Source organism: Mesitornis unicolor, unplaced genomic scaffold (genome assembly GCF_000695765.1).
Source record: "Mesitornis unicolor isolate BGI_N332 unplaced genomic scaffold, ASM69576v1 Scaffold52106, whole genome shotgun sequence".
Classification (NCBI taxonomy): domain Eukaryota; kingdom Metazoa; phylum Chordata; class Aves; order Mesitornithiformes; family Mesitornithidae; genus Mesitornis; species Mesitornis unicolor.
The window spans coordinates 1-11610 of record NW_010192658.1 but is presented as its reverse complement, the minus strand read 5'-3'; the positions used below and the strand labels follow the sequence as shown (position 1 = coordinate 11610).

At 51.9% G+C, this 11610-nt stretch overlaps 1 protein-coding gene across 1 annotated transcript; it reads left to right on the top strand.

Annotated features, from left to right (window-relative positions):
- Nucleotides 1–3: 3 nt before the first annotated feature.
- Nucleotides 4–10800, top strand: LOC104533741 (hypoxia up-regulated protein 1-like; the record flags this gene model as incomplete). Its single annotated transcript, XM_010187167.1, is given in 24 exon segments — nucleotides 4–29; nucleotides 1196–1274; nucleotides 1526–1680; nucleotides 1777–1853; nucleotides 2513–2661; nucleotides 2663–2707; nucleotides 3035–3150; nucleotides 3596–3779; nucleotides 4048–4182; nucleotides 5079–5161; nucleotides 5259–5391; nucleotides 5706–5893; nucleotides 6116–6254; nucleotides 6365–6425; nucleotides 6825–6907; nucleotides 7221–7409; nucleotides 7549–7748; nucleotides 7882–7969; nucleotides 8451–8573; nucleotides 8936–9069; nucleotides 9435–9519; nucleotides 9660–9912; nucleotides 10192–10275; nucleotides 10739–10800. Coding segments are annotated over 24 exon segments (2871 nt in total), but the record flags the coding sequence as incomplete, so codon positions are not given.
- Between the last annotated feature and the right edge of the window lie 810 nt (nucleotides 10801–11610).

Here is an 11610-nt window from a genome sequence, read left to right as displayed (position 1 = left end):
GGGGTGCCGATGGAGATCGTTCTCAACAAGTGAGCGCCTCCCCCGCTGCGGTGCCGGTACCGGGGGCGTAACGGGAGGGGGGCGGTCCCGGTTGTGTTACGGGGCTTGAAACTCCACCGCGAGTGCCGTGAGGATGCAGCGGTGCGGGGTAACGAGGTTTAGTGACCGCCTTTCCTCTGCTGTGGGGCTCAGGGTTTTCTGCCTCACTTCCCACCGCAGGTGAGCATCGAGCGGGGCAGCAGAGCAGCTTCTCCCCTTACCTCAGGAGGCTTGGCTGTGTTTTGGGGGCCTTTCTGCACGTGACCAGGGGCTTGCGTGGGCAGGGGCACCTCGTGGTTCAACAGTGAAGGGCCGCAGTGCTGTGTTTCTTACAAATCCCGATTCCCCCTTCCCACAGACCCACAGCTGGGTTGGTTTTGGTGCAGCTGCTTACACCCCCAGCTTGTCTGGGAGGCCAATGAAGCTCCAAACGGCCCAGAGCTGGGAGAGGAGGCAAGTCCTTGCTTTCTGGGAGTCCAGGCTGACAGATAATAAATGGATTTTTCACCTAGCTTGCTGGAAGTGGGCAGTTTTTGGTGGAATGAGGGGGTTCTCACTTGGCTTGCTGGGGGAGGAAGGCAAGAAGGAGGCAAGGTTTGTGTAGTTAGGAAACAGCGCATTGCAGAAAGTTACTTGTGAGCCTTCCTCCTTCGTGGCAAATCGGTTTTTTGTGGCCTTACGCTAGAGAACTGATAATGTGTTGTGAGGCATTCGGGAGTGAATGGCGTGCAGCAGCGGTGCTGAGCTCAGTGGACAACTTTAAGGCACTTTGTAGTTGTTACAGTGACATACTCACCTTGGTGTGCTAGTGCTGGAGCAGGAAGGAGTCATCTCTCATGAACTTTTCTGGTCTTGTGGGAAAAACAACAATCTGCCCACCCCAGCGTTGGCCGAATCTGAAAGACGTGTGTCTGCATTTCAGTAAAGCGTGGTGGTTGTCTGCATCGTGATGACTGTTGGGATGCGGGGAAGCTCTGAATGGAGGTGCTGCTTTTGCAGCCCTGCAGGTGAACGGAGGCCGTCCGTCTTCTCCGTGGGTGGTACCTGAGCACCTCCACGTAGTGTTTGTGAAGGGGACATGAAGCCCTTTCTCACCAGGAGCTCTGCATTGAATGTGCATCTGCTTCAACTGGTTTATTTCTTCCTTTCTACGCAGGGAGTCACGAAGGAAAACGCCTGTGGCTGTTTCTCTGAAGGAGAACGAGCGTCTCTTTGGTGACAGCGCACTAGGAATGGTAAGAGCTTCTGTCCCTTGTGCCAGCTGCAGTTCCCCTGTGCACAATACACGTCCCTGCCGCTGGGTCCTTTGTCTGAGCAGGGAGCTTCTGTTTCTGGTCCTGTACTTCTCATCCTCTTGGGCTGCCGCTGCCTTTCTGTGCTGGCTCCTTGTGGATGGGTCTTGTGCTCCTGGCTCCCATAACAAGAGCCATTTACCGCATGGTTTGCAAAGAAATGCAGCAGGGTGATGTGCTCGTTCTTTCTGCAGTCCATTCGGACCCCCAAGGTGGCGTTCAGGTACTTCCAGGATCTGCTGGGCAAGCGCATCGACAACCCTCACGTGGCACTGTACCGGTCCCGATTCCCAGAGCACGAGCTGGTGCAGGATGAGAAGAGGCAGACGGTGATTTTCAAGCTGTCCCAGTAAGTGCCTGTGTCTGGGCTCCCTGCAGGGGAGGCTTTGGCTCTGCAGCTGGCTCTGTGGTTGCTGAAATCCCCTCTCCTGTCTGTTTCTCGTAGAACGATCCAGTATTCCCCAGAGGAGATGCTGGGGATGGTCCTGAACTATTCACGTGGTCTGGCCGAGGAGTTTGCAGGTTTGAAGGATTTGTTGGTTCTTACAGAATCTGTGTATGTTTGTGTATTATGGGATTGGAGGAGAGACCAAAGGGGTCTGAAAACCCACAGGTTTTCAGGAACAGGATCTCTGATCTGGATGGAGAATTGGTGCCAGAGCTGACCTGTAGTTAAAGAGCAAAAACTGCCCTCTGCTGTGAGCCTTGCTGACAGATGAGAGGCTGTCAGGTGTTTGCTGTGCTGTGAAATAACACAGCAGTGAAAATCGGGTGAAATCCGTGGCTGTGTTTGCCTTGTGTGGTTACAGGGGAGCTGTGTGATCTCTGGTCAGTAATACCAAAGCCAGGCCAAAGACTTTTTACTCTGGAGAGTGAGTGTAGTTCAGCAATAAAGTAAGACTCCATAAAGATAACATTTGTTGAAGTCTAAGGCATCCCAGGGCATTTGAGAGCATCCTAACGTGTGAAGGAGAGGTCAGTGGAGAGCTGGCTTTGCGAGACTCTGCACAGCCTGCTTGGTTTCGGCAGGACGCAGAGATTCATCCCTGACAATCCTGGCTGCTGGTGCTGCTTCAGGATTGCATTTTGTACCAGTCTACGTTGCTGTCTTTGCCGCTGTCGCGATGCATTTTTGCACCTGTCTGCACGATGGACACACGCGTTGTCTGCGCCTCTTTCAGAGCAGCCCATCAAGGACGCGGTGATCACCGTCCCTGCCTACTTCAACCAGGCGGAGAGGAGGGCGGTCCTGCACGCCGCCCGCATGGCCGACCTGAAGGTTCTGCAGCTGATCAACGACAACACCGCTGTAGCGCTCAACTACGGCGTCTTTAGGAGGAAAGACATCAATGCCACTGCACAGGTGGGTGCAGCGGGTCCTGTGCAAGTGCCTGCATGTGGGGGAGACGGTGCTGCAGCTCTGAAATTCTTGATTTTGCTGGGGTTGAAGAAGCTTTCAAAGAGCAAAGCTTTATTTTCTGATCTCTGAAGCAGATGGAAAAGGTTTTCTTGTCCGCTTGTGTAAAGCGTGACCCTGAGCACCTCCTGTGTTTGATCAAAGTACGCGTCCCGTCATTATGGAGTGAGGCTGGCTGAGAGAGCGGGTAGTCTTGGCCGGTGTCACGCTCAGAGAGCCGGGGGTTGTTTCCTTATTCGTGGGGGACGTCCCGGTGTTTCTGCTTCACCGTCCCCTCTCTTTGCAGAACATCATGTTCTACGACATGGGCGCAGGGAGCACGGTCTGCACCATTGTCACCTATCAGACGGTGAAGACGAAGGACTCGGGAACCCAACCTCAGCTGCAGATCCAGGGCATTGGGTGAGATTTCAGCACGAGCTGCGTGGCACCCACCGGTCTTGGGAAGGAGTCACTTGTTTCAGTCTCTTCTGAACAGGGGATATTGCGGCACAGGAATTTGGGTGCCAGGAGGGAAGTGTTTGGAGCGGGAAGGCTCCAGTTGGGGATAATGCTGGTGTTGCTGTTTAGGGCAGAATGTAACTGAGAACTTCTAGGAGGCAACTGCTGGGCTTGGCTTGCTTCAGGCTTGCTTTTTTATAGCCTTAAGCCCTTTAAGCATAATTCCATTTCATAGAAGGAGAGCGTGTCTAAAAATAGAATATCCTGGAGAGAGCCATTGTTCTTCAGTCAGTTGCAGCTGATTGCGACCTCTTGCTGCTCCACATATTTGTGAAATCATACACGAGATTTGTTTGCATTTCAACTCTGTTTAAGTTGCTTCCTCTCTGTTCGTTGCTTTGCTCAGGTTTGACCGTACTCTTGGAGGTTTAGAGATGGAGCTTCGTCTCCGGGACCATCTGGCGAAGCTCTTTAACAACCAGCACCCTTCAAAAGACGTCCGGAAGAATCCTCGGGCCATGGCCAAGCTGCTGAAGGAGGCCAACCGCCTGAAAACGGTCCTGAGCGCCAACGTGGACCACATGGCGCAGGTCTGACCTCGGGGTGCTGCTGCTTTAGGAGGAGGGTGGGGTGGTTGAGGACAGGGGTGCGGGAGCGCTGTCCCCCCAGAGCAGCAGTGTGCTGAGAGCATCGCTCCTGCTGTTTCAGCAGCAGTGGTGGTTCCTCATCGTGTGCCTGCTTGGTAGCACCAGTGATTGAAAACAGAAACTTATGGCATGCTGGGTGGGTCGGGCAAAGATTTTCCATGGAGAAAGCTCCACCAATAATTCCTCTCTGGCTGTTTTTCGTCCTGGACAGATTGAGGGGCTCCTGGATGACATCGACTTCAAGGCCAAGGTCTCAAGGCAGGAATTTGAGGATCTGTGCTCTGACTTGTTCCAGCGAGTCCCAGGACCCGTGCAGCAGGCCCTGAGCAGCGCGGAGATGAGCCTGGTAGGTTTAAGAGAAGGCGTCAAGAGGGCTGAAGTTCCTGTGTACTGTTGTTGCATCAGTGGCTGTTATCAGCACTGCTGAGAGGTGCCAGCTGTCGTAACAGAGCGATATTGGGGCTGCAGAGAATTTACTCTTGTAAATACCTACTTAAAGCGGTATCTGAAGTGCTCTGTTACTCCTGCAGTATCAGGCAGGAGTCTCTCACAGCTCCCTGCGCTGTCCACCAGAAACAAAGGGCTTGGAGGAGGGGTTTCTGTCATTAAAAAACTTTATTCTTGGGCTGGAGGTGTGACACGCTGATCTTTCCTTTTTTTGCATCGGATGCTGGTTCTGGTCTTGCTCCTGAAGTTTTAACTTCAAGTGCCTGGAAACAGAGTTACTGCTTTTATTGCCCCTTTGAGCGCTGCTGTTAGAGGCCCTGTTGCAGATGGCAGTCGCACCAAATGCAATGTAGCCCTTTGGAGGGACTTGCTGCGTTGGTAAATGGACGCTTTCCAGGGTGCCAGGACACTCGTGAGCATCTTTTGGCTCTGGTACTTGATGTGGGACACAGGTCACCTCTTAAAGTCCAGATTTCTGTCTGCTCTGGTCCAGCTTGCTATCTGAGCTGGCTCCTCTGGATTTAACTGTAGTCTGTCAGATTTTGAATCGAGTCCCACATTTCGGGTAACTCAAAGCAGCGGCCCTGTTGTCCCTGTTGGACAGCCGTGACTCCAGGCTCCTCGCGTGGGCACGGCTCGTGTCAGCCTGTCTGAGGTCTATGGCGCTGCCCTGTGCTGGGACATAACACGGGTGTTCTCCGAGCACCGCACCAGTGTGAAGGGGCTTAAGGAAACCCTGAATGTAGCTTTCCAAAAGTGCTTTCTCAGGACAAGTTGACTGTTTCCAATCCCCAGGATGCAGTTGACCAGGTAATCCTGGTTGGCGGCGCCACGCGGGTCCCCAAAGTGCAGGAGGTTTTGCTGAAAGCTGTGGGCAAGTGAGTATGTGTGGCCCCTCCAGTCTGTCCCCTGTTGCCAAGCTCCTGTTGATGGCAGTGGCTGCAAAGCTGACGTCTGTTGCCTTCTGCTTCCTAGAGAAGAGCTGGGCAAGAACATCAACGCCGACGAGGCCGCTGCGATGGGTGCAGTCTACCAGGCTGCTGCGCTGAGCAAAGCCTTCAAGGTGAAGCCGTTCGTCGTCCGGGATGCGGCTGTGTTTCCTATCCAGGTAACCCTTGGCTGCCTTCCTCTTCCTGGGTAGATGGAGCTGTGCTGGGAGGTGACTTGCTGGGTTCCTCTGAGTGAGGATGTTACGAAGATCTTTCTGCCGCTCTAATAAAGAAAGCAGAAGAAAAAGTTGGCCCTACTGTAGAAGGGCTCTGTCCGAGAACCCTGGCATATAGAAACATCTGTTGAGAAACACTGGCCTGTCTCCCAGCTTTAGCATGAGGTAGAGCAGCCAAATGCTGCAGAAGCCTCAGACGTAAGGTGCCGTAGAGGAGGTTTGCGGTTGCTGAGCTGTGTCTTCTGTTTGTGATGCAGGTGGAGTTTACTCGTGAAGTCGAGGAGGACGATAAATCCAAGAGTCTAAAGCACAACAAGAGGATTTTGTTCCAGCGCATGGCGCCCTATCCGCAGCGCAAAGTTATCACCTTCAACCGCTACACAGACGACTTTGAGTTCTACGTCAACTACGGAGACCTCTCTTTCCTGAGCCAGGACGACTTGCGGTGAGTAGAGGCTGCGTCTGCCTCGCGGCTCCACGGCGGTGCTGGAGACTTGTGTTGGTGGGTCTGTGGATCTGACTGGCCACCAGTGTGTTTGCAGAACTGTCCTCAGAGTTGTTGTGGTTCCTTGCGTTGTGCAGTTGTTCATCGCTGCAGACGTGACCGTGAGGAGTGGTTACCTGTTCTGCAGCATTGTCGTCTGATGTTTTCTCTCTGTGCTGTCAGGGTTTTTGGTTCTCTCAATCTCACTACCGTGAGGCTAAAGGGAGTTGGGGACAGTTTCAAGAAGCACTCGGATTATGAATCCAAAGGCATCAAAGCTCACTTCAACATGGATGAGAGTGGAGTCCTGAGCCTCGACCGGGTAAGCACCACCCTGCTGTGGGGTTTGTCAGCCTCTGTGTCTCCAGCTCTGCCCCCCTCTCTGCTAATGATGCTCCCTGCGTAAAACTGGCTCTGTGCTCCCCTCTCCAGGTGGAATCTGTGTTCGAGACCTTGGTGGAAGACAAGCTGGAGGAGGAGTCCACGCTGACAAGTAAATGCTGAACTCTGGTGTTTGTATTGATGGTTGGGTTTTGCCTGGGGTAGCTGGGATGGCTAAAGCGTGTCGCTGCTTAGAGCAGAGCAGGCACTGCAGACTTCCCTGTACAGAGGAGCAGGAAATCTGGATGCTTGGAGGTGCAGGGATGGCTAATGCAGCCACAGGTTGAAGCTTTTTAGTCAGTTACAATTTTTGGGTCATATTTCAGCAGAGGCCCCACTTGTCTGTCAGATCAGGGAAAGATGGATTTCTGGATCTCTGTAGCTCACCTGCGCTGCTAAGGGAGCCCCTTGGTGACCATTGTGGTTGTGAGGGGAAGGACCGAGAGCTGGATCTGACTTTCCTCCTCCTCTGGATACGCAATAATTGGACTGTTTTGTCTCCCATCGGCAGAACTCGGGAACACCATCTCCAGCCTGTTTGGGGGTGGTGGCCCCACGCCTGAGACCGGAGAGAACCTGACCGACCCGGTTCAGGTGAGCCCCAGGGTGGCTGTGAGCGGGAGGGAGCCCCAGGTCAGGCTGTGTCTGCTAAAGAGGCAGTGATTCAGTGAGCAGAATTAAAGGTGTCTGGCAGTGCGCTGGGATTTGAAATATTGTCAGAAAGAGCCATGTAAAGGAGTCTCTTGATTCCTTGATTAGTCCCTTGCTAATGACTGCTGTCACTGTGAGCATTGTTTTTCATACGTATGTTCTTTGCAGAGAATTCTCTGTTCTGTGAAACATTCCCATGGAATTCCTACGCTAAAAACAGTTTTTGGTTTCTCCTTTACTTGCCTGTGGTGACCAGGAGGAAGAGGAGAGCTTAGCAGATACAGGTAAAGAAGAGCAGGGAGAGAAGCAAGACCAGAAAAGCACTGCGGAGGATGGCGGTGAAGAGCAGGGGGAAGAGAAACAGCAGCCTCCAGGCCAGGCAGAAACTGCCCCTCCGAAAGCAGAGTCACCAAAAAAGGAAGAAGGGGAGAAACTGGACTCTCAGGTGAGCATCAGGTTGAAGGGATGGGATTGAAGTGGAATTTCCTCAGTGGAATTCTCCTTTCCCCGTTAGTGCCCTGCCTTGGAAAAACCATTGCCAAAACTGCAAATCCCTTGCCTGAGAACTGCTTCACCTGTTACAGGATCCCAAAGAACACAGAGAAGCTGCGAAAGAGGAAGAAGCGTCCAAAGGCTCTGGTGACGGCACGGCTGCCAAAGCAGAGGAGGAGAAGAAGATTAAAGCGCCCAAGAAGCAGAAGCTCATCCAGGAGATCACCATGGAGCTGGACGTGAACGATGTGCCCGACCTGCTGGAGGACGAGCTGAAGAGCTCGATGAAAAAGTACGTTTGGAACGGAGTGAATCGCTTTGGAATGGCGATAGCTCACGTAGTGCTGCTGTCCTCTGAAGCTGAGGTGTGTGATGCTCATCTAAAGGCACTTGCTACCTTGATTTCTGTTCTCTTTGCTCGTTAGACTGCAAGACCTGACGGTCAGAGATCTGGAAAAACAGGAAAGAGAAAAATCCGCCAACAGCTTGGAGTCGTTCATCTTTGAGACCCAGGTAAGGGAGGGAGATGAAGCAGCGAGAATTTCTGGGGAGCAGGTAGGAGTGTCTCAGGCAGGGGGTATGTTTGAGCTGGGGGAGACTGATTTGAAGAGCCCAGCTTTCATCTTTCAGTCACTTTTTTGCTACCATTTGGCTTCCCAAGTCCATGTGGACTTGGGGAGGTTTCCTGGATACAAAATTAACGCTTCCCTTCGGTGGCAGAAAAGGCAACTGATGTTAAGTGTGTGTGAAATCAGGGTTGTTGCAGCTTTACCCTCGCATCCCTGGTGTGACTGCATGCTTGGTGTATTACCATTGTGCACCTGTTAATGCTAGGAGCAGGAGCTCATTTTTGGCAGGGTTGAATGAGAATCTCTCAGCTGGTGCAGGCAGCACCCAGGAGCTCACAGCCCAGCCCATCTGGCAGTGGGTGCCTGGTTGTTTTATGTGTCCACGCTCAGTGGCATTTGACAGAGCCTTGCTTTGTTCTGTGCAGGACAAGCTTTACCAAGAGGAGTATCAGTTTGTCTCAACGGAGGAGCAGAGAGAAGAGATTTCCAGGAAGCTCAGCGAGGCCTCCAGCTGGATGGAGGAGGAGGGCTACGCCGCCGCGACCAAGGTATCGCTGCTGTAGTCAGGGCCCCGGTGTTGTACCTGACCTGGAAATGACCACACAGCCTGACGGGGAACTGATCCGTCTGGACCATGTGTAATCCCAGAAGTTTCTTGCTTCTTCAGTGCATTATGCACAGAACAGAATAGGAAGCTTTTTCAGCCCTGGGTGCATCTTCAACAGCTTCAGCAGTAAATAAAGTAAACCTGCGGATTCCACAGAAAGCTTAGTCAAGGGCCTCTTTTTACTGCGTAAAAATAGTCTATTTGATAGACTGAATAACAGCAGCTGCAGTTTTGCTCCCTGAGGTGTACGATGTTAGACAGAGGGCAAGCTGATTGAGTCCTTTTCCCTTTCGCCATTCACAGGAGCTGAAGGAGAAGCTTTCCGAGCTGAAGAAGCTCTGCAGGAACCTCTTCCTCCGCGTTGAGGAGAGGAGGAAGTGGCCGGAGCGCCTGGCTGCACTGGAGAGCCTGCTCAACCACTCGAGCATCTTCCTCAAGTAAGAGCAGGCGGCTGGGGAGGGCAGCAGTGCAGCCGATCGCGGGAGATGCCAGCAGAACGTGACTGGATCGGATGCAGTCTAAAGCCCCTCGTGCCTCTCGAGAAAAGGCGACCAGAACCCTGCTTTTTGTCTTGGCTTTACTGATCTTGTGAGAGCTGCGTTTGCTGGCTCTGTATCCCGTTTTTGGCACCCAGAGGTTGATTTAGGACTCTTTCCTGCAGATGCAAGAGACATAAATGTGAAATGCACTGGTTGGTTGGTGTGTGCGGTGGCTGTAGTTACCGGGGCTGTGAAGGCTGAGTTGCCAAGGTACAGGATGCTTGGTTTGACAGCACTAAACTTTCTTTTTATCTTTTTAATAGGGGAGCGCGAATGATTCCAGAGTCGGACCAGATATTCACAGAGGTGGAACTGAGTACACTGGAAAAAGCCATCAATGAAACAACGGTAATGATTCTGGGGGCGGTTTGGGGTGGCAGTTTGGGCTGTGTTTCCTGTCCAAAGTGGATCTCTGTGTGTGTGTGTGTGTGTGTGTGTGTCTTGTTTCCAAGCCACCAGCAAACCTCTCTCGTGTTCCCCTCCCACAGACCTGGAAAAACGAGACGCTGGCTGAACAGAACAAGCTCTCTCCCACCGAGAAGCCCATCCTGCTGTCCAAAGACATAGAGCTGAAGATAGCAGCCCTGGACAGGGAAGTGCAGTACCTTCTGAACAAGGCCAAGTTCGCAAAGCCCAAACCCAAAAGGGAGAAGAATGCCACAAAAACAGATGCAGACAAGAATGCGACAACAACCTCTGAGACTGAGAACACTATCCCTCCCACGGAGGGGAAACACGAAGGTAAGGAGCGGGTCGAGTGTCTGTGTAGCTCCTAGTAGATAACAACCCTGTGTAACACACTCGTATCTCCCTGCCTTCAGAGAAAGGGGCCTCTGAGTGCAGGCAGCAGTGAACTGCAGGATCAAATTATCCCTGCTGGGTTTTCAAAGACAGCTGGGGAAACCTGGCTGTGGGAGTGCCCTTCTCCCCCCTTCGATTGTTTGGGGTTTTTCTGTGGAGGAACAAAGTATTAACTTAACTTCCTTAACTTCTGTCCTCGTTTTTCTGCTTTAAACATAGACAAACCTGAGGATGTTGGTCCAGCCAAGGAGCCTCCGATGGCTGAGAAAGCAGCCACAGATGATGAGCCTGGATCAGACGCTGGTGGGTATACGTTTGAGGAAAGGTCAGGAGCTTGGCAGTGGGTTGCGGGTGTTATTTTCCATCTCTGAGCTGTGGGAGGCAGGGAGGTGGTGGAGCCCCTGATTGTGGAGCAATTGTTCTACAAAGACGGAGACCGAACTCCGGTTCCGTGCTGTGACTGTATTTCACTGTTCAGTGTGGAGCTGTAGCTGCTTTACACCTCGGTCGCTGTGGGGTGAAGCCAGTCCTGTAGCTGTGAACCTGACTTTGTTACGTGGCTGATGTGCAGGGTGTTTATTCCACCACTCCTGTTTCAAGGACAGCAATTTCCCAGCTATTTGGATCCAAGTCTCGGTCCCCAAAGCATTCCCCTGGTTTGTGTACCACATACCAAGAGTCTGGCAGAACATTTAACGAACATCAGTGACGTTCAGTGCTGCTCTGTACTGTTACAGTGTGTAACTGCGTTTACTTGGTTGTACAGGGTCCAAACAAGAGAAGAAGACAGAAGCTGGAGGAGAAAGCAGGAAAAACGATGAGTTATAACAACACCCCTGAAATCCCACTAGTGTCAACATCTATTTATTTCATGGTTACTTTCTTGTTTTTATAACGGACCTGGTTAGTCATGATGTGAATGGAACACCACAAACGCCTGACGACAGAATGGGATGGAGATGTACATTTTTTTTTCTTTCTGGGGTTTTTGCAGCTACTAACTTAGAGAATTGTTTTCTGTTTTTTCTTTTCTTACGTGTTTTAAGGTGGCACTGTGCCCACCGAGAATTGTCTCAGTTTCAGTACAGAAGTCACCAAAGTGACTTTGATGTGGAGAGAAGGGAGTAAAGAAACACCTGAAGCTTAGGAAGTAACTCGGGCCATAAACTCTGTGCCACACCTCCTCTGGTGAAGATACACGGGATTAATGCGGAGGTGTTTGTAGCTGAGATGGTGTTGTCTTTGCTATGAGGCCTTAGCTTAAAGGAGCCGTGATTTTGGCAGAGGGGAGATGTGTTCCCCTTTGGAGTGATGGGAGGTGGATCAGGGGAGGGGTGCTCCATGCTTTGAGATGAGAATGTCTGTTTTCCGTAACTGTTGTTAGAACCATCTCTATCCATGCTCTGTAGCAGAGTCAAAACCGTGAACTGCGACTTGACAAAGAGATCCTGTTTATAGTTTACTACAAAAATTAAAAGTTCAGAAATGGGGGTGCTGGATGCAAAGGAGACAGGGAAGAAAGGTGGTGGCGCATCTTGTAGTCAGGATGGCAGCCGGTGACGGAGCAGAGGGGCGGCGCAGGGTGGGGCAAATCCAAATCCGGCGAATTCAATCCAATTTAACCGTACCGTCCTCCCT